The sequence below is a fragment of the Erpetoichthys calabaricus genome, chromosome 17 (genome assembly GCF_900747795.2).
Source record: "Erpetoichthys calabaricus chromosome 17, fErpCal1.3, whole genome shotgun sequence".
Classification (NCBI taxonomy): Eukaryota; Metazoa; Chordata; class Cladistia; order Polypteriformes; family Polypteridae; genus Erpetoichthys; species Erpetoichthys calabaricus.
In genome coordinates this window covers 57,320,982-57,346,638 of record NC_041410.2, presented here as the reverse complement: position 1 = coordinate 57,346,638, position 25,657 = coordinate 57,320,982, and the positions used below count along the sequence as shown (strand labels likewise).

The following is a 25,657-nucleotide window of genomic DNA, read 5'->3' as shown; positions in this document are numbered from 1 at the left end:
GAAAAACATTTCTGTTGTCACGATGTGTTTACTGTACATAGATTGCTGTAGACATGGAACACACACGAAATGCATGTGTTCCAAATAACGATATAGTATTTATAAAAGGTGTCATTTTGCTTGACTTCTCACTCTATACAACTCTAAGCAACTGACACGCAGGTAAACAGACTTGAGCAGAGAAAACTTTGTGGCGGTGGGGGATGTGATAGCAGGCTGCTTGCTGCTTATCGACACATTTACAGGACAAAAGACGCTGATGGAAAGGTGGGATGGATCTACGAGTTTTTTCGTAGGCTCTGGTAATTCTGGTGTTAAACCACACACAGGACCAAGCCATAAAAACCATCATGAGCTGTGCTACATCCATTCAAACTGTCTACTTGTTTGTTCACCCTGGAAGGTCTTCTCAGCAATGGGAAATGTCCAATGGCAAGTTCAGTCATCCTTCAATCTGGCTTTAGAACCCTGCAAGTCCTGAGTCTTTCTCCCGCTGCCATCCCTCGCCATTCTGTGGGAGTTGCTTGGTGCAGTTGGTTGCTTCTGCTCCTTCTGTGCTTAGCAGGAGCACTGTCCGCTCACTCAGACTGCTTACCTCCACACCACAATACCAGCACAACCATGATCCTGACTCTTTCTTTCAGTTTAAGGTCCAGTCTTTCTTTTTCTTCCTTTTTCATTCTTTCTCTGGATTTCCTGATCTTCCTACTCCAACTCATGCTATATGCAAAAGGGCAGAGGCACCTTAATTATTATCCCTGTACTGTTAATGAGGAAACCAGCTGGGCTGACAACTCTGCATATGCATATATGATCAATCAGTTTCTCCATCAACCTCATGGGGCTCTGTGGCCATGCTACTGCATACACTTCCTCTCCTCCAAGCTTGAGCACACTGATTTTAACTAACAACTGCACACTGCCACTGAACACTTCTATACTTCAGCACTCTGAAAGCACAAGTATTCTTTGAAACTATACAGAATTATTCCCCTCGTTACCCATATTATGAAACCTTGATGTTTCACTTAAGTTTAAAATAGAAGTAGATTAGAAAATTAAAGCTATTTTGACGAGAACAGGCAATTCAAACCAACAAGCTTGTCAATCCTTATAGTCCAATTAGTTTCTTCAAAATAACCGCAAGTCCAGGTTTCAAGGTCCTTAAATTTCTACTCTTTATCACACTACTTGGTAATTTTATCCATGTGATAGTGTAGCTGTTAAGTAGGTAAAGCAGGATCAAGCATGAGTCAAACGTGTACCAAAAGACATTTCTCAGTTCAAAAAAGTTTGTTTCAAAAAGGTTTAGTGAAAATTCAAAGTAAACCATTCACACAAGAATAAAGAAAAAAGTTGTTACACACACAGAATAAATGCAAAAAAGAAAAAAGCTTCTTCATTAAAACTAAACTTTTTCTTGTTAAACGTGTTGTTTTCTATACGTAAAGATAAGAGTTCTCAGTATGCTTTTCTTAATACATTCAGTACGTTCTATACGTATGGCGCTGCACATTCAGTATAGCAACTTGCAATACATACAGCTGGACATGGCTTGAATTGATCAGGATTTAGCCCAGAAATGATTGACTGCATGCCAGGGTGAATTGCAGTAGTCTTGAAAAAGAAGGGCCAACACTGTAAACATTGACTCTTTGCATAAACTTAATTTAATTGTCAATAAAAGCCTTTGAAACTTATTAAATGCTTGTAATTATACTTCAGTACACTATAGAAACATCTGACAAAATGTCTTAAAACACTGAAGCAGCAAATTTTGTGAAAACCATTCATTCTCAAAACTTTTGGCCACGACTGTACTATTACTATTGTGTGCTTTAGCATGTCTATAACATGCCCCTACTATGCTTTCTAGTTGAATCCAAGTATCTTCAACTAATTTATGGCTAACCATCTAACTGAAGAAGACTTATATTTAAATCCTATTTTAAATAAATAGCGTGACCAGGTGTACAGACCAAAAATGCCAGAAAAGGTTGTGGTTCCAACCAGGCAAACCCTGTTTTACTGTAGAAAGGAAAAAAAAAAATATAGTGCTCTCGCCACAGTTATCTTGTATATTTGCATTTATATGACTGCCAGTTACTTTATATGAAGTTATGTTTAAATGTAACCAATCATGGTGGAGCAAGTCATATCTGTTTCAGAAGGTGTCCGAATGTCGCGTAAACCTTTGCTCTTCTATCCTACACCAAGATTTAAGCCTCATGTTAAATCTTCGGAAACTTGACAATTCTTTGTGGGCTAGTGCATGGCACTGGCAGAACTTCATAGAAGACCACCTTGTCAGTTGTGGGCCTCAGTTTTGCACCTTACTCTTTAAATATGGATTGCAGAACTGACAGCCTGCCCTTACATATGCCATATTTTCCAACATGATCAGTGACATCTGGATAGAACCCTGCTGTGGCCAAGGGCCCATCCACCATTCCAGGGAGGTCCCTTACCTGTGCACTTGAAAGGTAAAACACCACATGAGACTCTCTGTCTCTGGAGAAAACCTGGGTTTCAGTCTACTTATTGAACGAGGCCGCCACTGGATTTTTGGGTGTCCCTTTGGGCTTCTCATCCCTACCTCTCACCTTAGAATTATCAGGGTAACCACTTAACTCAGCAAGGTCCTGAAAAATCTAGGGTTTATTCTCCTGGCTAATGTACATTCTTTACCTTGTAATTACATCTGGCTGTAACTTGATGCCATTATCTCCCACAGATGTTGGCTTCCTTGGAGATGATCTTGCCAAAGCCAGCTTCCAAAAGTTCTAGCATCATACTGAGCTTGCATTGCATTTGCCTAATAACTAAACTTTGATTAGGTGACAGTTAAGAAATTTATACTAATTAATTTAACAAACTACAGCATCTTTTTTATACCTACTTTCCCTCTCTAAACTCCTGTGTGTAATGTTAAAGATGCTCTCACTGCTGCACAGTTTCTTCATTTTGTTTCTGATACTCTTTAAGCTGGCTGTTAAATGTGGTTTTTATCTCTTGTTAGACTTTCTCTTACTCTTTCCCTGTTTCTGTGAACTGTGTCTTTGCCACATCCTTTCTTTACAAATTAAAACAACTGTCAATACTATAACTGCTTAAGTTCCATCCTTTATAAATGTTCTGTTTAAGCCTTCCTTCCCTCTAGTGCCAATAGTTTTTTCGGCTTGTGTGCAATGCCTTTACATCCTTCCTTACTGTGAAGCCTACTAACTTATTTACTATAAGGAGATATGATTCTATCTGATTATTTACTTATTGTCTTGCTGATGAAATGCTCCATGTCCGCTGTCTCTGTCACTGTCTTATCAATGGGTGTGTTACGCCACATCTCTCACATGCACTGCCAAGACGCTCCCACTAATAGGAACGTTTCTTGAAAGAGCATCACTGAACCACATAAAAACAGCTTTTTCGACTTCTTCAAATGCAGCACTTCGCATATGTTTGCGTTGAGGCTCAAGGTTTGCAACATGAGATTTTTCTTCTATTTTTGCTTGGTCTTTCACAAAAGCTGACAGTGTCGATGGCAAAATTCTGAATTCACTGCCAACATCTTTTTTTCTTTTTGCCAGAGAGAGCTGCAAAAAAACTATTTATTTTTTTAATGTGAACTGTTGTCGTTTTTTTCATGTCTGCCATTACTATAGGAGGGTGACATTGAGTTAAATTCCAGTGGATGTTTTTCAAATGTTGACGAGCAATAAGCAAAATGTAAAATCAAAAGTATGGGGAAAGTGCACAACTGAACTGCGACCACAGAACTAACTGCTCTGTGAATGATTCATTCGGGCATTTCAGGGTCTTTTGGGAACTTTGTTGTAATGAAAGTACACTGCAAAAAAACTTAGGTAAGAAATAAGATATAAACACTGAATTTCAGGTGAAAATGACTTAATATTAGTGAAATTATCTGTCCATGCAGCAAGATAATTTTACTTGCCAAGACATCTTAAAATAAGTTAGTTCCAGTCTAGAAATAACAAAGCTCTGATAGGTGTTCAAAGGTTTGAAATAAGTAGAAAATGCTGTTTTTTTAGAAAAAATGACTTGAGATTAGACTTTCTACAGTGGAAATACACTGAATATTAGAAAATAATTTTTAATTCAGTTGTATTGTATTCTTAATTTTAGCACACTGAAAAATGAAGGCCAAGGAACAAGAAAATAAATCACTAATATAAGTGGAAAACTCTTAATACCAGTGGAGAATGAAAATCTTGTTACTTGAAACAAATTAGCTCATCTTGAAATAGGTAGTCCAATAGTTAATCTCAGAGCATATATCTTAAAACAGGAAAATTATTTTACAAAAATCACAGAATAAGAAAAAATATATGATTATTAGGAAAGAAATACTTGAAATAAGTAAAATTATATGCCAATGGGGTGAGATATTTTGACTTGGATTTTTAAAAAATCCTGAAAGTAGTTAATTTCAACACATACTAAGTTATATTTGCATGATATATACAACACATTTCAGTCCACCTACAAAAGAATAAGGTAAAAGTAGCACAGTGCTCTCATTTTAGGATGGTCTTCATTTCAAATTGAAACCAAATATTTTAGCAGAGGTTTGAATTAAGAATTCATTGCTACATTCAAGACACATAATTAAGATATAATTTCCCGGTATACGTTGGGTTCCTGAATACATAAAATAACTTACAATAAAGACATACTCATTAGCACTGCTCTTTATTTAATTATTACATCAGTATTCAAACAGCACTACTGCTGTGTTTACAATACAGAAAGAGAAAAACATAAGCACATGAAAATTAGTTGACACAGGAAGATTACCTTGCATATAACACAAAAGTCATATCCATATCATTATTGTATATTGTGGTTCAGGACTCTCATCTTGTCACAACTTCACAGTCAGAAATGCATAACAAACTTGCAAATTTTTAACAGTGGTAACTTTGCCAAAAAACAGGACAAAGAAAATACAACCTAACATGTTAAAATCCACAAAAAATCAAATTATTTATAATTAATTTATCTAATTGATTTTCAAATATTATGGTAATTATATACAATACATCATAGACATGCATTTACTGTTCTACATTTGGTTCACACAATTTTTCCTCTAGCATATTTGTATTTTTCCTTCCAAATTATTTGGAATGTATGTACAATTTCTATTAATGGTTTCTAAATTGCACTTAACCAATCATTTTGCTTCAAAATGTATCAAGTTAATTATGTTGGCCAGGCTTAAGTAGTGCCTCAGTGATTGCTGACCAATAAACTGTTTCCATTCAGCTAAGGCTTTCTTCTGTATGACGCAGTTACATCCTTCTCATGAATTGTGTCCAGTAATATTTCAGTTTGAATTGCAGAGAGGACAGCGGCAATGCACTTAGGATATGTTAGATGTAGTGCATAATAGTATGCCATAAGGTACATGATACCTTCCTGCAACATGTCTTGAGGGAAAGTTGTCACAGGCTCACTTCCAATAGCCAGCATGCAGTTATCTTAGTCCACAATAAGGGCAGGGCTAGACAGTGGTCTTTGCTGTAAAAAGGCATCAGGATTCTCAGTGGTCTTCAAGACAAACAAAAACCAATTTAGAAAACAGGCTGAATTTATTTTATGCTCTGCAGTCCTATATAGATTTATTATACATTTACCTATTTATAGTACTGAATTAATGTGCTAATTTTAACAGAAGCAGTTATACACCGCTTGCAATTGAAATAGCAAAGGAATCACTAAAAATTGAAGATTGTTATATTCTGTTGAGCCCTTTTATTCAAACCATTTAAATGCATAATGTCATTCCTGTAGCTAACATTAAAAACAACCCTGAAAATTGCTGCCAGTCACAGATGGACAGAATTGCAATAACAGTCTTTATTTTTCCTTTAAGCAATGTAAAAATGCAGTTTTTCCTTAAGGACATGAACTAATGCCTCATGTTTTGTTTCCCAACTTTTTTGGGGGTTGAGAAAGTGAAGGAAACATGGATGGCAGAGCTCTAAACATGGCGCTGGCATTTTTCACTAATGAAAAAAAGAACATAATTCTTATTAAATATCTTTCGCATTATGTTCTAATATAACTCGAACGTTCTCCTTTTAATGAAAACAACAACATACAGCAAGCTTTAAATTAAGAATGATTTATAACAAAAATTATATGATGTCTGGTATTATTTTTACCTACTAATATGCTAGAACATGAATGAACAATTGAAATGAACCTTACACAGATCATATTCTATTATTCTTAGTATTCTTTAAAATATTCCTTCATTATTTATACCTAATAAAGGATAGTGTCTGTCAGTTTATTATTCTGTTGTGTCTTAAAAAGATGCTAGATAAAACTATTTACAATGCTAATAAATGGCTTTTTAAAAACATAATTAGAAGGAATTAAAATTTATTTCAGAATAACACAGTACAACTTTCCAATACAATGAAGAAAAGGGAACCTGGAATTCACAAATCAACAGTTACTGGCAAAGAGAGTGGCAATAATATTTTGCATGAAAATTTCTCAAAGTTTGGCTTACTATAATATAGACTAGATCTTTATGGAAAAAATGGCATAAACAAGTGCAACCCTTTGAGCATCAACTGCAAAATATTATAACTTTAAACAACTTCAATTTGATTTTCATTTAGGCCTATCATGCTGCAACACTGAGTAAAGTGCATATCTAACTATAAAATGAGTTTAAATAAAATATGCATGACAAATTTTACCCTCATCGTGCATATATGGAGACTTCAGGATCTTCTTCATTACACCATAAAACTGTGCTTTTCCATAACAACTGGTCCATCTGCTCTTAACTTCTGTGATGCAGTTAAGATTATTCCAACTAAAAATACAAACGCATTTCATCCATTACCTATAAAATAAGCACACTCTTCAAAGTCAGCACATATTTTGTTTTAAGAAACCATTTTCAAAAGTATTTCAGTCAAATGTCTGTGTTTTATGTACTTACATGATCCAGTTCTTTAAAGCATGGGTAAGCCTCCCATAGACTCTATAAATGACCTCTGTGCATTAAATTCAAAATCAAGGAGCTAGGTAACTGCACATTTATTTGGCTTTGGCTTCTTGTAAAGGTCCTGTAGTGTTTTGTAGTGCCTGGTCTGTATTTGGTGGCTGTCAACAGCTGCAAAAATATATAAATGAATAATCAAATCGGTTGTGTTTTCTAAACGGTCTGAACTAAGATGGGATATGACCATCTCTATTGTGCACTTACCAGATGGTTCACATTCTTTCTCTGCTGTAACTTCTTGGGTACGACTAGAAGGAGACATGTTAAAAAGTGTCGCTGAAGCAATAGAATTCCCCGATGATGCAATGGAATCGGCCTTGCCTGAATTCTCGACTTCAGCAGCATCAGGCTTGTCAGTGGTGATGCCGAGACATCTCTTTATTTATTTGAGACATAGAGCCCTGTCGCTTCTGAGGTGTGCGGATATTCTGTAGCCTTTTCAGGAGTTGTTTAAACACAGGTTCCTGTAATGAGATTACACTCTTTTAAAAAGTGTGCAAGTAAATGCAAGGTGTGACTGCTCAGTCTAAAACCCAAATAAAAACTAGTTATTTACACTCAACCATGAATTTTGAACTTAAGCTGCACATAGCATTGGATAATACTTAACTATACGTTTTGCCATTGAAGAAACCTCATGTTTGGAGGTATATTTGTCTTCCCTTGTTGTTGTCCTCAGTATGGGCACTATGTTGGTCAGTGTATTTCTAATTAATCCACAGCGAAGATCCTTTGAACTGCAGCACATAGGGAAAGAGGAGCATTGTATTCTTTCAAAGTAATGTTTTCTGACCTGCTCCAACTCACTGTCACTATGAAGTATGTATTCAGGGCTTGGTAGTTGAATGATTTTAGAGGGGCTGGCTTCTCTTAAAAGTTTTCTGGAACATCCTTTCTCACTGGATTGAGGGGTAGGTGACAGACTGGCATTTTTTAGAGTATTGCATTCAGAAGAGGAGGGAGATGTACAGCTGTCTTGTAAGTTATCTTGCAGCTCCTGTTAAAAAAAAAAAATACAGGAAAAGGACATTGAAAATAGTCACCAGTTATCAATAAACTGTTTATGAATTATGAACTTTGACGAAGCCTGACATAAATGGAAATATTTACTTTTATTTAACATAAATGAAATTTGTAATCAAAGATAGCATTGCTCAAATATCTGACCGCTTATATTTTTATTGTTAAATTTTTAGTTAACTAAAAACAAGATAATAGTTATCTTCTTTGCTTCCTCATTAAACACAGAAAGAATATGTGCTCAGTTATCTATTGATATGGACTATTTTCACACTATTTTGTATTGAACTAAATAAGTGCTACATGAGTACTGTGAAATTCTTACTTGTGTGTGCTAATTAACATGTAACATGCTATCATTCTCTGGTGCCATGATAAAGTTTATCAAAACATTTGTAAATTAAAATAGACTTTGTATAAATTACAAACATACATAAATGTGTTTACACAAAGATTCATATGGTGAGGTGAACAGCCTTGATGGATGCATGAGCTGTCCTGTGCTCAGGTGTGACATTTCAAACTGCTTTGATTGAATTATGGAAAATTTTAATTGAGAAGGACAAAGCCCAAGTTTCTACTCTTCAAATTTCCACATCTATAAATATATATTTATGTTTTCATCACTTTAATATCATAAGCGTCCATTTTTTCCCTATTATCATCATTTATATTTCTCCCCTGCTTGATCTCAAATATCATCAGGACATGGACACTTCTGACATAATAGTTGTTACAGGAGTCTTTAATCTCAACAAAAAGAACAAAGCAAAAGTGATAATAACTACATTGTTTGCTCAACAATATTTCTTAAAAAAAAAAAAAGTTTATATAATGCGGACCTCTTGATGTACTGCTGGCCATGAGGTTTTTCTTCCAAGGAAATGTTCAGATCTTCATGTGAAAGAGTCCCTAGAAGATCTTCTGTAACATTTGCAACTTGAAAGCAACAGAGAAGACCAGTAATTCATTCATATTTGGATGTGATCTGCACAATTACCAGCAGTCATTTCCAACTCAGGTTTTAGGCTTTAAGTGCTAAATTTATACATTTTGATAAGTTTAAGAGTTTCTTGAAAGATGGTATAAGTGCAAATCATGATACCCTTTTAAAAATGTTTTATATTTTGTTTCTTTTCTGAACAAGTACTATATATCATACTGAGATTTTAGGCCAGTTTAGATATCCTACAGAGGTGTATTTACTGTGTTGCCTTATCAAGGACATGATACATACGACTTACTAACTTAATTTGTGAGTGTATAAAATTAGCAGGGCGTTAACACTTCACTCAGACTGGGGCCTTCACCTATGCCATTAAAGTAATAAAGAGCAGGGCTGGCTCTAGAATATAGCCGAAGCTGTACAAGTCGCGCCCAAAGCTTTGATTTTTTTATATGATGCGCTCATGTATGGTATTGATATCCAACTTAAGGGGGATGGGTGCCCTTAATCTTTTTATATTCAAGCAATGAGCTTACAATTGTAGATACCTCAAAATCAATAATTTTAAAATACTGGCTTCTAAATTTTAAAGTTTTTCTTTAAAGGTATCTCTAATAGAAGTGACTTGGGTCGTGTTCGCTTTATAGCATGAGGCACGTGCAATGCAGTTAGAACTTAGCACATTTTCAAAAGATACAATTCAATTTATTTTTAAGCAAGCAGAAGTCTATATCAGAACGTCTTTAACAACTTTTTTTCATAAATCACTGTAACAAATAAATAAATCAATGACATTTAACCAACATTTATTTCATAATAACTCTCTGTATATATGAAATCTAACAATGATGGCGCTCGATAAAAAGAGCCCGTTGTTGCTACAGCCTCAAACCACTCATTAATGCCTAAAATGGCAAGAGAAGCGCTAAATGTACCAATATGTTCGAATGCAAGAACTGCATGCAGTGGAAGTTATAATTCAGGGTAGTGTTTGCTGGATAAAATACAAAGGTGAAAACCGGAAATGAAAAAATAAATATTTATAACATAAACACCTGCATTTATTTTTAGAATTTTATGTAATGATTACATGAAACTAGCTTGCCCCAGTACTTCTGTTTTGTGTCGTAATGATTATAGGTATCAACGTGGACAGGTGAATTCTTGTGGATTCATAAAAACAGAATGCAGTGCAGCAACAGTAAATGTCAATTAGAAACTTACCTTTTAATATTTCCAGTGTGACTTTGTCAAGTGAATCCATTGGTTTATATGCGGAAATATGTTACTTATCAGCTGTGAAGAGCAAAGTAGTATTTTAGCTATCTAGGTAACTTTATTAATAACTTTACAGTGAGAACGTTTCAAAATGTAACATCTGATGCACGGGAAAGCTAAGAACGCTTCACAGGGAATGCGTTTACGCATGCTCAAAGAAAGGTATGTTCCATTACATCCAAAGAAGGGGTCTAAAACAGCGCTGCATATTGTATTTGAGAAAAAAAAAATAACCGTACTTGTAATAAAAAAAAAAAAAAAAAAAAAAAAAAAAAAAAACAATTGGACACTGCAAAGAAACTCTAATTATACCGTTAGCTTTTCATATACTCAACAGTGTCATTGACATAAATACATTTTTTTGCTAAAATAATGGAACGATCCTGTATATTACAACACATACAGTTGATCAGCTCTCGTGCTTTTGCTGTTTAAACACCAAAGATGATTTGGCGTTGTTTTATTTGCTGCTCGTTTGTGGTGTTGAGTTTAAAACGACTTTTGAGCCATGAACACTATACATATTGTTTGGAGTTTCAAGTTCATGATGCTGTGTTCTTTGATAGAGATATTTTGTCATTTGAAATTAAAATCCCTAACCTGGATAAGTCCACCCATTTTGTTGATGCTATGAAGCTGGTTAATTTTAATTCCTGTGAGACTATATGACTGAAAAACAAAATATATATTCTTGTGAAGTACTATCATGGGGATGTCATTGAACTATATAAAACTTTTGAAGATTTCTAAATTCTTGAACTTTTCTTTTTATGTTAATAAATTCCAGCAACACTGTTTTGATTAAGCCATTTATTAGACACAGTGACAAAACTCTTGCATCAAACCACCAGACACATTTTTTATACAAGGGTCATTTATTTTTAAATGTGGAAACCATTTTGATTTGAAGAAAAATGTTACCATTTGAATTTCTATATATATAATTCTCTAAGCCGCCGCCAGAGCGGGCAAGACACCCATGAAAGCATGCAGGAAGGAGCCACGCCCACAACCATGAAAGCACGCAGGAAGGAGCCACGCCCACCAACTCTAAGACCATTGGATACGACGAAAACTCGCAGAGCCACGCCCACCAACTTGGACGCGATGCCTTGGAAAACACGCCGTCATTTGTGTTTGTCTGTTCTATAGTCCACATGCAGCTCTGAGCCACGTTGACTTTTCAGTTACGACGCACAACCGCGTGCAACATCGCAAACTGTTTTACACGCTATCCGCGACAAACGTGTCTTCTTAGATGGTCCTGCAGGAACACGGAAAACGTTTCCCCGCCCACCAACACTCTTTATTCCCCGGCCCGCGTCCACCGCATCCGCGACAAACATGCGTCTTCTTAGATGGTCCTGCAGGAACACGGAAAACGTTTCCCCGCCCACCAACACTCCTTATTCCCCGGCCCGCGTCCACCCTCGCTCTCTAGGCATTCCCACTGCCTGCTCATGTGCCCGGATGCAACAACTCACCGACCACCCTGTAAGTCGCTTTCGTCTGTGCTAGGAGTCCACATGCATCTCTGAGCCACGTTGACTTTTCATTATTCTTTTCGGTTATGACGCACACACCACCATCGCAAACTGTTTTACACGCCATGGTCTTAGACTTGGTGGGCGGGTCTCCGAGAGTTGCTCTTGCGAGCGGGCACATGACCAGGCGGTGTGTATGCTTTGAGAACGAGGGTGGACGCGGCAGGACCATGTAGGAAGAGGCATGTTTGTTGCGGATGTGAATTGCTGAATGCAGCGTCTAAAACAGTTTGCGAGGGGTATCCCATGGGATCCTTAAAACAATCCTTTAAAACTGAGGTTAAAACACAATGAAGGAAGCAGTCTTTAAAAACCAATAAGCCCTGTGCCTCTGTTTCATTAGCATCTCACCTGCTTCACCGATGCAGGCCCTGCAACAGTCGAGACGCTCTCTCAGCAGCTGACCTTCTCTGTGCCTGACTCCACTATAGGCTGCAACAAAATTATGAAAGTACGGGCGCATTTGTTTCACACAAGCTGCGTGTGTGGGTGGGTTGGTGTTAGTTAGTTAATTAGTTACTCGAAGGATTTCAAGATTTAATATGCACAAGTGGTAACACTGCAAAAGCAGCCCAAACCAGAAAAGATGGCTGGCAATAAGTGGCCGACAAATTAAACGTGTGTGCATTGTACTTACTGAAAGCAGCGTTACGGATTTTGCAAATGTTCATTTTCTTCCCTCTGCTTAAAAAACATTTAAAAAGCAGCGTGATAATGCGGCGTATACTACACCGTGGATTGGTATGCAGTGTGTAAAACAGTTTGTTTGTCGCGGATAATTTGCCTTTTACACGAAGACAATTTCCTGTTAATACTTCATTACATTGATATAGCGGTGTTCTCAGTATTCAAAGCGCTATCCACACAGGGAGGAACCAGGAAGCGAAACCACAATCTTCCACAGTCTCCTTACTGCAAAGCAGCAGCACTACTACAGCGCCACAAGGCAGTTAAAGAATACACCGGGCTCGATTTTGTTTTCACTTCTGTTTACAGAGATCGGGTCGTAGATAGCATTGTTGCAATGTTACTTTTCTTGGTGGCTTATTACATTACGGATGTTTCACATTTTCATTTTTTCCCCTGTGCTTAAAAGACATTAAAAAAGTGTTTCTCAATTGTGACTCCGGAACATCTCAGTACGCAAGCTATATTAAGCGTCAACAACGAAGACTTGCTACACCTTAATCTACAAGTACTGACACTTATCCCTACCGACGAAATAACTTTCACCAGCGTGGCCTTCTTCGTCACAGACGATCCCGCTTTCAGTCACGGACAATTATATGTTGCTCTCTCCAGAGGTCTATCTTTTCATTCACTCACTGTGGTATCCACAAACCCACCCCATTTGGACAACTGTGTCGTTCAGGAAGTGTTCACCCATCAATACATAATTGTGCGGCGTATGCTACGCCGCGGGTTGGCTAGTTACAGAGAAAGGCCACTGAATTAGGCAAGTGTTAATCTGAAATGGCGTAGTGGTTAACAAAATCAAGGTTGTATTCTAAAACCTTTCTGGAATAAAAAGGGTTGTGTCTTACTCATTTCTTAAAACAAGATAAACCTAGAAAGTTTTGGTTCTTGAAATAAGAATACATGTCCTGCTATGCTCATCACTGTAGTTGAGAAGTCTTTTCTCTCACAGTTGTGCTTTTTTTAAGTCAAAATTGTCTTGGAATTGCACTTTATATCTTAGTCAGATATCTTAAGACCAGTTATCTTGAATTGAGCAAAATAATCTAGAAAGTATCATTGCAACATGAGATATTTAATCTCTTGTGGCAAAATATTAGATATATTACCTTAAAATAAGAAGTTTTTACTTGTTAAGAAAATATGTTTTGCAGTGTATCTGCTGAATGTATTTCATAGTAACAAGATTTGTATAGACTCCGTCTTATAGGGAAACTGTTGGGACCTTAAAAATACTTTGTTGTAACAATATTCGTTGTAACGGAATTTTACCTGTGTTGTGATTTGAAATACATTCATTTCATGTGTGTTCTGTGTCTAGAACGATCTGTGTAAATATAGAATGACAGAGGAATTGTGAGGCAAGAAATGCTGAAAATACGGCTAAAACAGAAAATGTTTAAATATGTTTCAGTAATAACTACTTACGTGAGATGTAGGATGTGTGAAGCCCAAATATCCAAGAAACACTTCACAAAATGTGTAACAAAACAAGTATGCTTTTATTCAAGAATAAAACCGAAGAAAAAGAAATTGCTCAATTGACATGTTGCTGAAGCCCAACTATCAGTCATTACAAAATAAAAGATGTTTCATTTTCAACCAGTTGTCACAGTAGTAATGCTGCTCTGTCACGGATCTGTGCAGATGGCGCAGAGGATAAGCTACCGTTTAGCAATGGTGAGGTAATAGGTTCAATTCCTATTATCATTATATAACAAAAACATATATTTGATGTGAGTCTATAACATCCTGTGTAAATTTATGGTACTTGTAAAAGATGTTACTTTTCCTTGCACATGGACATTCATATCAACATGTCATTTGAATGTTTTTTTTTTTTTTTTTTAAATTCAGTTTTATTCTTGGATTCTTGAATAAAAAAATCATTCAAATGACATGTTGATGTGAATGTCCATTTGCAAGTAAAAGTAACATCCACAATAGACACTGCGGTGTCTGTTTGTTCAATAAGACAGCAAGAAGAAATGATTGAGCTGTGTGTGTGTGTGTCTGCTTTCATCACTTCAGCACTAACTTTTACAAGTACCATAAATTTTCATTGGCTGTTACAGACTCAAATCAATTGTATTTTTTATTATACGAGGGTCATTCAAAAAGTTCCCGACTTTTTTTTTTTTTTAAACTCTGTTTATGAAGAGTTTCAAAAACAAATTACATCACTTTTCTACGTGGTCACCTTTGTTTGCGATGCTATTTTCCCAGCATCGTACCAGCTTTTTAATGCAAAATTATTACTACTCCCACCTTCACCATTTCCAATGAAAATATAAAAATATGGAAACTTTTTTAACGTACCTTGTATAATAGTAACAATAATAGCAGCTCACTACTCATCTTCTTTCAGCTGCTTCCGTTAGGGCTTGCCACAGCGGATCATCATCTTCCATGTCTTTCTGTCCTCTGCATCTTGCTCTGTTATGTTTCCAAGAATAACTGACTCCAAGATCAAAAGAGGGCATTTTTTGTTGGCCCCCAGATCAGACATGTTATGAGTGACAAGCGGTTTGAAGATCTGTTAGTTGGGCCAGAAAAAATTGCCTGGAAAGCCTTCAAAGACGTTGTTGACAATTTTCTGGGCAATTACAGAGCCCCAAACTACATTCAGCTGGTAGACAAACTTCTCAAAGCATACAAGACAATGAAGTGCAACATGTCACTCAAGATTCATTTCCTCCAATCACACTTGGACTTCTTCCCCACAAATCTTGGTGCTGTCAGTGATGAACATAGTGAAACGTTTCACCAGAACATTGCTACGATGGAGAAACGATACCAGGGCAACTGAAATCCGTCAATGCTTGCTGACTACTTTGGGACACTGCAACGTGATGCACCAGACATTGAATACAAAAGAAAATCAGGAGCAAAACACTTTTAATTCTGTTGAATTTAATCGCTTATGCAAAACATAAACGTGACTAAATATGTTATTGTCAGTAAACATATAAATGTCTATTTCTCAAAGTTCCTATGTGATGCAGTAAAACCAAAACTACATTTGTGCATACCCAGTAGGTATCTGTCACAATCGGCAAAAACTTTTCAGGAGGCAAGACTTCTCAAAAAAAATTGTTGTGCAGTGTTGTTATTATTATAACATGAAAAAAGTTTCTGTTTTAGTTATGTGTTCAACGTTTCTTGCCTCACATTTCCTGTCATCCTACATTTACACAGATCGTTGTAGACACGGAACACACATGAAATGTATGTATTCCAAATAATATTTTATTTGCCCTATACAATTCCAGGCGCCTTACTAAACAGGTTTGAGCTCTGACAGTTTTATGTATGACTTGACTTCAGCTACCATGATGGGGGATGGGAAAGCAGGCTGCTTGCTGCCAGTACTTATTGACACATTTGCAAAACAAAGACACTGATAAATAGGTGTGAGGGAATTTAATTTGGCCCGGCATTACAAATATTTTCGTAGGCTTCAGGGATTATAGTTTTAAAAGTGTTACTGTTCCTCCTTTCTAAGTAAGTCTTGACAGTTGGCTTGAGAAGTTCACATGATTCAGCTACTGGCTTGGTTTAATTTTTTTGCTTCTGTTTTGTTATTAAAAGTATATGCATTCTCAATCTGTACTGCCTTCTCAAAGATTCCACCGATTAATTAGTCAATTTGATTTCATCCCCAACCTTAAAATATTAGTTTGAATTTTTATTAGCATTAAATTACTAAAATGTCATTTGTCTCACAATACAATGTATGCCTGTATTTTAAAATTATGAAAAGTGTAAAATCTCTTACAACTATTTTACACATAAGAAATGGTAAATTGACCAGAAAACTATTGCAGAACATCAGGAGGAGGAGTTTTCCTTTTCTCCTCTCCCACCCAGTTATTTTTCCTTTTTGCTGTATGGATGATTACATAAGTTTATTTAAGACTTTTAAGCATAAGCTATGCATATATTTAATGTAGAATCTAATTAAGGTGCCAGCTTTTTAACAAGTGCTAGAATCAGTTCTTTGTTGTAGAAGTTTGGAAATTATTATAAATTGCCTTTTTTAAATTTGTGGTTTCTGTGCAATATACAAAAGCTCAGAAACTCATAATACTCCTTTGTTTGGAAAAAAAAGTTTTGAGAAAAGAAACAGTTCCATTGGTATTTGTGTTTTTTTTTTTTTTTTTTTTTTTTGTTAAAAGGAAAAACATAGAGCTAAAGGAACATGTGTAAAATGTTAAAACCTAAGCTACATTAAGAAAATGTTGTTTAGTTAGAACCTTTGGAAGGGATGGCTTTAGTCTGACTATTTATTGGTTTAAGATGCCTAGTAAAAGGTAATTCTAATAAAAGTATAAATAATGCCAGAGCAATGACTGGTAAATGTTATAGTAGTTCTGAGCAACTTTCACTAATACAAGTACATGAAACCTGTCTTTTAATGTTAATATTAGAGCTTGTTTATATATCTATTGATTTAAGTTCTGTTTAATAGAAAATACCAGTAGTTTTCTTAGGAATGACTATTTTGTTGCCTGCCCTTCTAGATTAACTATGTACAGAACATACACTTACTCATTTTTTGTCTTAGAGCCATATACAGTTGATTATATTCATGAAGTCAGTGTTTAAAACATATATGAGATGTATAATAATTGGTTAAAGTACTAATAATAAATAGCAGTATAAAGGAGTCCAAAATAAAAATGACTGATACTTAATTGTGAAATGGCAAAATGGTGAAGTATATTTAAAGTGAGCGATATGTTTAAAATAAACCTTTGGCTTGTGTTTTGATAAAATAATGTAATGACATTTGTGAGGTTGCTCATCCATATTTCTTTTAAGTACTAGATATAGTATTTATTTAATGGTTTTGAGTAAAAGTATATCTTACATGAGCAGAGATGCACATTCATTGCTTCTTTTTAAACTCTGAATGGGCTTGGAGGTTGACATTTATATTAAAGGTGTCATTCAGTGAAATCTTTATGTTCATTACATGATTTCTGTCTGTCTGTTCTTTTGTGTACAGTGCCTTCTACCTTAATTGCTTAGCTATGCTTTACTGCTTATTTCTGATGATTCTTCTTTCATTCTTTTTGCCTGCATTAATAAAAGGATATAAATCTAAAAAATATAAAAAATCCTCTAAGAAATTTAAACATCGTCAAAGTAAGAAAGGTATGTATAATAAGTATTTTTGTACAGTCGACAATCATCTATTTACATTCAAGTCTTGTAGTCTGTGAAGGTCTCAGAATTAAAGATCTTCTATGAATAACCATCTCCTTCCATTATTTCTTTTTTTATTTTTTATTCACTGAGGTTTTGGATAAACATTTTCAGAGTAAATTAGAGTTTTTCAAAGTAAATTAGAATGTTTTTAATATATTATTGTAGATGGATGTTTACTAATTCTTAATCACATGTTGTATTTCAAAGTACCTTTACAGTTTTTCCTGGAGTTGTCAAGGATGAAATCTGTGCATAATTGTCTGAAAATGTAATATGTGGTGGTAATCCAAAGTAGGGTTGGAAACTGCTGAGGATACAATAATATTATAATAAGTAGATCACAGTATGATAGTAATGTGATACATATTTTTTGTATTTAGTGATATATTGATCTACTGTAATTCAGTTCTGCAGCATATTAATTTTTTATTTGAGTGAAATTAAAGTTGAAGTTATACCACTATAGGCAGAAATGTCCATGTATTATACAGGAAACACTTGTACCAATTCATTCCACCTATTTATTGAGTAGTGTAAAAGGATTTCAAGTATTTCAACTAGTCTCCACATTAAGAGTTGAAATTAACCCATATAGTCTGTGAAGCTGTCATCCAGAAACTAAGATTATAATGTTTCTTTTAAATAAGTTATTTTAAATACATATCAACTGAGGCTACCAATTATGTGTACTACATCCGTGTACGTTGCTACTAGAAGATCATTATTGTGCCACTTTGATGATAAATTATATACTAAATCTTCATGCATTTGTCATGGTGTGTGGCACCAATGATACACATGCAAACAGTGTTAAACACTTATTCATTCTCAAATGCTTTTCAAAGTTAATATGTTTATCTTGTGCAACTTTATTATAGCTTAAACCAGACTATGAACACTGCAGCCAAATGTGAACAGGAATTTCATCTGGACTTTCCATTGCACAATTTTTGTAGCCCTGCTGTTTGCAAGAAGTAAAAAGTAAGCTGTACTGCAGTGTTTGTTCTATGGGTTATTATCAGATATCATTTTGTGTACACAGAGAATCTGTTGTTCACCTCTACATGAGACATAAAAATGATTTTTTTTTTTTTAGAGCTCCTATTAGCTGATAGGGAGGCAGGTCAGTTGGCTGCTGTAGCTCTGAGAGAAGTTGGAAGTCCATCTGACTGTATGTTTCATTGATCACATTAGATTATAAGCTATCTAACAAAAAATATGACTGGGCTGTTCCTTTGAGTGACCTGATTGGCAGATTCCCGCAGTGCTGCATACAGTGTCTGGAACAATGTGATGCTGAATTGAGATGTTAGAAATTTTTATCTCAATTTTGAATATTAAAGCTGCAGTACACTTTTGAAATAAAAACAATATTTGAATATGATTGTGACATGCCTATTTTTTAATATGCTGTAGTACTTAATTTTCATAAGAATTTCTTTTCTGTAATGCAGTGAAAATCATCCAAGATTGCTAACTTAATTGTGGGCAGTATTTTGGAATCACTGAGACCATGTTAGCAATGTTAATAGTTGCCATTGCTTCTCTTATTTAGAATGATTTAAAATTTGTTTACAGATTGTTTCCACTTTTACCTAGAGGATAGGAATTAGGGCACATCTAAAGTATTTTAAAATCAATGTGTTTTGCTACAGAAGTAAAAACAAAAAAAGATAAAAATGATAATCTTAAAATTCTAAAAATGGTATTTTGCCTTAATGAGAAGTTAATTAAATTAGTCAAAATGAGGTATAATGTACAGTGTGTTAGCACTTTTACTTTATAGCACTTCAACTTCAGTGTGAATCTAGGTTTGGGTGCCTTTTGTGTGAAGCATGTCATGTTTGTGTGTGTTTCATTCCACATTCTAAAGAGCTAATGATAGGTTGTTTGGCAATAAAAATGATATGTACATATGTACAATGAAATTCTTACTTGTATGTTTTCTCAGAACAGTTGACATGCAATACAGTACAAAAGATGCACAATATACATAACATGCATACACAGTATTTGCAGGTGCTTACTTATACATGCATGCATAAGTGTACACTTTTTTAAAAAGTATTTATTACAGTGTTTGTTATTATGACTTTTAAGTAATCTTGTGACCTATGAATAGAAAATGTCCCAGAATCTACTGGCACGAGTGTCAATGTTGCTGTACCATTTGCTGGAAGGAAAAAGTGAAAAAAGTGACTGTGAAGGATGGCTGAGTTTTTCAGTCATGTTGTTTGCCTTTCTGAGGCAGCAAGTGTTGTATATGTCTTGAGTATAAGGCTGCTGGGTACAAGTAATATTCTGTGCTGCCTTCATCTCCCTTTGCAGGGCTTTATTTTCTTTAGCCAAGCAGCTGCTGTACCAGGATGTGATGCACATGAATTAGTGTGGATTTATACATAAATGCCGAAGGCTGTCTGCTTCTGGTCTGATTTCTACAATATAACTTTTGCTTGTGTAGCTCTATATGCAAATATTTGCTGCTCTAAATGGATGGATACATGCATAGAATTACATAATTAGAAGGAGAATGACATAATATTAGAAGTACTTGTAGAATAAGAAGAAACATTGAAATAAACATTTGATACTGTACTTTTTTAGCAGTTGCTTGTTTATTTTATGTTTTTTTCCCTTTTTGTTGCAGAAAATCCAAATGAGGAAAAGAAAGATACCTTTACAGAAAAGCTAGTAACACAGATCGTAAAAAATCTGCAAATAACGATCACCAATATTCACATTAGATATGAAGATGATGTGAGTATTTCTTTGGTGTTCAGTTTTACTTTGAACTGGAATTGCAAAATTTTTATAATTAAAATTCTTTTTACCATTTGGTGTGGCTATTTGTTTGCAGAAAAATAATACAAAGAGTGCTGAGAAATGCATGCCAACAAGTTCACACAGGAAAAATATGCACAAATGTGTGCAATTGGTGGAGTTTAATTTTGTGGACACTTACAAAGACAAGGTTTTGCTGCATGTTAAAATGTTATCAGCCTATAGGTTTTTGTGCCTAGTAACGTTCTTTCTTTATAAGAGCTTATGAATACTTTTCCTCCCAAACTAGTGGAATTCAAGTTTAATCACTGCCTGCACCAGATAGTACTGACAAATTGATAGGTGGCACATTTAGATTTTTTTCCAAGGGATTGTGCATAATGTTGCACTATAATTTGCAAGTACAGTTACCCTTTTATTATCCTTATGTTATGTTTTATTTTGCTGTATTTTCATTTGTAGGAATGTTCCAGGAGTGTTTTTAGAGATCTTTTTTTCAGATGATATGAGAAGTTCTGCTAGGACCTCTGACTAGACTAGGTCTTTCTGTGCAGTTTTAATATATTAACTAGCGAACCCGCGGCGTACAATACGCGGCATAATCAGGCCGCTTTTTTCATGATTTTTAAGCACAGGGAGAAAATTAACATTTGAAAAATCGGTAGGTGCTCAGGCGTGGAGGCCGGAACGGGAGGAGAGGGGAAGGACGCCCATTCCGCCCCCTCCGTCAGGATAGTCTGCTGATTTCTCGTTTAGTATGCACTTCCTGCTCATGTACCCACCCCCAACTCGTCACCTGAGTCGTTTTCCTGTTTGCACAGTCCACATGCACCTGTGAGTCACGTAGACTTTTCATTGTTCTTTGCGGTTTTGGCTGCTTTTGTATATATAATCCACCCGCTAGCCAACCCACGCATAATTATGTATTGATGGGTGAACACTTCCTGAACGACACAGTTGTCCAAATAGAAGTGAAAACAAAATCGAGCCCGGTGCATTCTTTAACTGCCTTGTAGCTCAGTGGTAGTGTTGGTGCTTTGCAGTAAGGAGACTGTGCAAGATTTTGGGTTCGCTTCCCGGTTCCTCCCTGTGTGGATAGCGCTTTGAATACTGAAAACACCGGTATATCAATGTAATGAAGTATTATTATTCTTATGTGTCCAGCGCTGTCTCTGTCGCGTGCGCGCGCGCCTGTATGTGTATGTGTATGTGTGTGTGTGTGTTGCTCGCTCGCTTGCTCGCTGCACGTGTTCCTGCAGGCATACCAGTAAGTGAATGAAAAGATGGAACTCTGGAGATAGCAACATACAACTGTCTGTGACTGAACACTGGTTTTGGCAGATACATGCATATCTTTTTGAAAGTTTGGCCCTGTGCCTTATTTGTCATCGCAAAGGCAAATCTAACAGGAAATTGTCTTCATGTAAAAGTAAAAGGCAAATTATCCGCGACAAACAAACTGTTTTACACGCTGCATACCAACCCGCGGCATAGTATACAGTACGCCGCATAATCACGCCGCTTTTTTAATGGTTTTTAAGCAGAGGGAAAAAATGAACATTTGCAAAATCCGTAACGCTGCTATCAGAAAGTACACGCGTTTAATTTGTCAGCCACTTTTTGCCAGCCGTCTTTTCTGGTTTGGGCTGCTTTTGCATATTAAATCTTGAAATCCTTCGAGTAACTAATTAACTAACTAACACCCACCCAGTTTGTGTGAAAAAAATGCGCCCGTTCTTTCATCATTTTGTTGCAGCCTATCAAAGACTTGCTGATCATGTTTTCTAGACTCAGTATACATTGGCTTTTCACTCAGCGCAGGGGCGCGCATTCATCTCGGATTATTACATCCTGCTAGACTAATCTGCTACACGGCTGCGTTTGAAAAACCGACTTATCCCTGATGAGTTTCACTGGCATTAATGGTTAGGAATCTGGTTGGAACAAAACCCTGTATCCACAGGGGTTCACCAGGACCGAGTTTGGGAAACACTGCTGAACACAGACGAAACCAACTCAGGTTAGAAGTTGGGGCGGGCAAAGTGGTTGCAGCTATTGATTATTCAGTGTTGTTTGCCTGGGTGTCTGATTTGCTCGATGGGATCATAAATAAAAGGAAAACAATGTGAAGGCAATGTCACAGGTGATCCTGTGGTATAGCGGGTCCACAGCTCCCCTTCAAAAGGCCATTTTTAAATAAATAATCATCGTACTCACAGCGTAGCGAGGGGCGTGGAAGTGTGGCTGAAATGGTTTCCGGGTGGAGTCGTGCTGCGGGCATTTCTCCCCTGTGCAGTGTGTGAGCGAGTGAGGAGAGAGAGAAAGCCGGTACGTTAGAGTGAGCCAGAGCAGGCTCGAAGGCAATGTGTTCCTGTGGTATAGCGGGTCCATAGCTCCCCTTCAAAAGGCCATTTTTAATCAGGCGACTGACAGTAGTGGAGTCAGGCACAGAGAAGGTCAGCTGCTGAGAGAGCGTCTCGACTGTTGCAGGGCCTGCATCGGTGAAGCAGGTGAGACGCTAATGAAAAAGAGGCACAGGGCTTATTGGTTTTTAAAGACTGCTTCCTTCATTGTTTTTTAACCTCAGTTTTAAAGGATTGCGCGTCTCTCTCTCGCGCTGCCTGTGTGTGTGCCTCTGTCTCTCTGTGGCGCTGCCTGTGTGTGTGTGTGCGGCTCTCTGTCTCGCGCTGCCTGTGTGTGCCTCTGTCTCTCTCTGGCTCTGCCTGTGTGTGTGCCTCTGTCTCTCTCTGGCGCTGCCTGTGTGTGTGCGCCTCTGTCTCTCTCTGGCGTTGCCTGTGTGTGTGCGCGGCTCTCTCTCTCAGGCTGCCTGTGTGTGCCTCTGTCTCTCTCTGGCACTGCCTGTGTGTGTGCGCAGCTCTCTCTGGCTGCCTGTGTGTGCCTCTGTCTCTCTTTGGCGCTGCCTGTGTGTGTGCGCGGCTCTCTCTCTCGCGCTGCCTGTGTGTGTGCCTCTGTCTCTCTCTGGCGCTGCCTCTGTGTGAACCAAGGTTCCACTGAGGTTGACTAATGAAAAGTCAACATGGCTTAGAGCTGCATTTGGACTGTGGCACAGACAAACAGAAATGATGGCATGTTTTCCGAGGCGTCGTGTCCAAGTTGGTGGGCACGGCTCTGTGAGTTTTCGTCGTATCCAGTGGTCTTAGAGTTGGTGGGTGTGGCTCCTTCCTGCGTGCGCCATTGGCGTCTTACTTGTCGGCGGTTTAGTGAATCCACGCCCCTTCCGGCGTGCTTTCCATGGGTGGCTACTTGTCGGCGGCTTAGTGAATTATATATATATATATATATATAGATTTTAAATAGATTATTGACATATATATATTTTAATTATTATTTCAACTTTAATATATTCTGTGTAGTTTTGTGTTTAAGTGGCTGTAACACTGCAGTTCCTCGATTGAAGTTAAGAGTACTATAAATTATATCTGTCTGTTTATTGTCTCTGTTTTTCTGACTCTACAATATGTTAAAATTTGAACAAAGCAGCAGACATGTAACTTCTTATTGTTGAAGTTTTGTAATTTTGTGATTAATCTGTTATAACATGAATCTATATTTAATTTTCTTTCTACTATTATTTTACAGGTTTCTGACCCCAAACATCCTGCCTCTATTGGGCTTACACTAGGAGAATTAAGTTTCCTGGTGAGAGAAACCGTTTTATTTTTCATAGAAAACAGATCTCTGTGTACTTATCATATAATAGTCGCTGGTCTTCACAAAAGGAAACTTACAAAGCATTTTTGTGATAAGACTACTTGATTAATGCAGAGAACATACTTGATGCAGAAGAATTAAGCACATAAAGAATATGTAAATTAGGAAATGGAATGGTTTGTGTGACAGTTATAGATCTATTTTAAAATAAAGTAACTCTTGTCATTGATTATCTCAAGTTGAGCCTGTATTTCGTGACACAGAATCTTTACCATGAATTGTGTTGGGGTTCTTAATTGCTTATTATTTGATAAAAACAAAATTGTCTAGCCTACTTGTTTAATGCTGGTTGTAAAATACTTTTCGAAAAGACCATTTAGAGCAGGTAATTGGCAGTTTACAGTCAAAGTTGTAACTGATATATACACACACAGTCATGCATTGATTTATAACCAACCGAGTTGAGGCGATTCATACTTATAGCTGAGGGCCAGTGGAAAACAATAGTGTAAAAACCTCCCTAACTAATGAATCTTTCTTTCTTTTTTTTTTTTCTTTCACAGGGATTAATGTGTTTTCGGACTCTTGGAGGGCCTTTTAGGGATTGTTTTGATTGGTGCTGCTCCACATGGTTAATTCTTATGTGTTCGGCTTGCACCATCTTCCATACATCAGTGTTACACAATCTTTGTGGTCCTGCACCCTGGTTTCGCATTTTTAAATTCATTAATGACCCATTAGCAGAAATTGCAAACCTGTCCCATGTAGCTGTGACAAAAGGATTGGTTTGTGCTACTCTGTACCAGCAGTTAAAGTATGTGTACTGGTGACCCACACCAGACCCACAGAGCCTTAATTTCAGTAACCTGTACATTTTGTAACATTTTGTATATAACAGAAAATTAAATACCCTATAATCTCAAAAATGCTTTGATGGAATTGATTGAAATTTGGTAATATTATAAAAAGAAAATTAACAGATAATTTTTTTTTGGTCAATTATTATTATACTCCTATGCGCTGTACTGAGAGTGTACTTATGCAAATGAAGGACAGAGCAGAAGAAACTGATGGGTCACATAATAGCACCACTCACCAGTGGGGTGAACAGAAAACTGAAGTCAGGGCATTGTCCAGGACAGGAAAAATCAGATGCGACCATGTTGTGAAATGAAAAGATAAAGTTAAACTTAAAGCCGATACAAAGCTCAGTGGGTAGCAAGTGCTTGGTTTTGCTGTTGAGTACCGGCACTATTAGAGGCATACTGGCTCTAATCTCATCTTAATTTCAGTACTGATCACCACAAGGGGGATCACAGTGCTGTAAACTCCATAAGACACCAACCCCATTCCTAGATCTTGCGCAGTGCCTCAACATCAGTCTTGGGTTATGCACTTGAATTTCTAATGGGGGAAGCCACAGAAATTGAGTTGTGAGGCTTAAAGTTACTATTA

The 25,657-nt window shown here is 36.6% G+C and overlaps 1 protein-coding gene across 1 annotated transcript in view; it reads left to right on the top strand.

Annotated features, from left to right (window-relative positions):
• The window catches only part of vps13c (vacuolar protein sorting 13 homolog C), a 608,306-nt gene that overhangs the window by 85,488 nt on the left and 497,161 nt on the right, over nt 1-25,657 (top strand). The window contains exons 7-9 of the mRNA XM_051920790.1: nt 17,633-17,695; nt 20,397-20,506; nt 24,131-24,190. Coding sequence (XP_051776750.1) covers nt 17,633-17,695; nt 20,397-20,506; nt 24,131-24,190 — 233 coding nt within the window. The remainder of the gene's footprint in view (nt 1-17,632; nt 17,696-20,396; nt 20,507-24,130; nt 24,191-25,657) is intronic.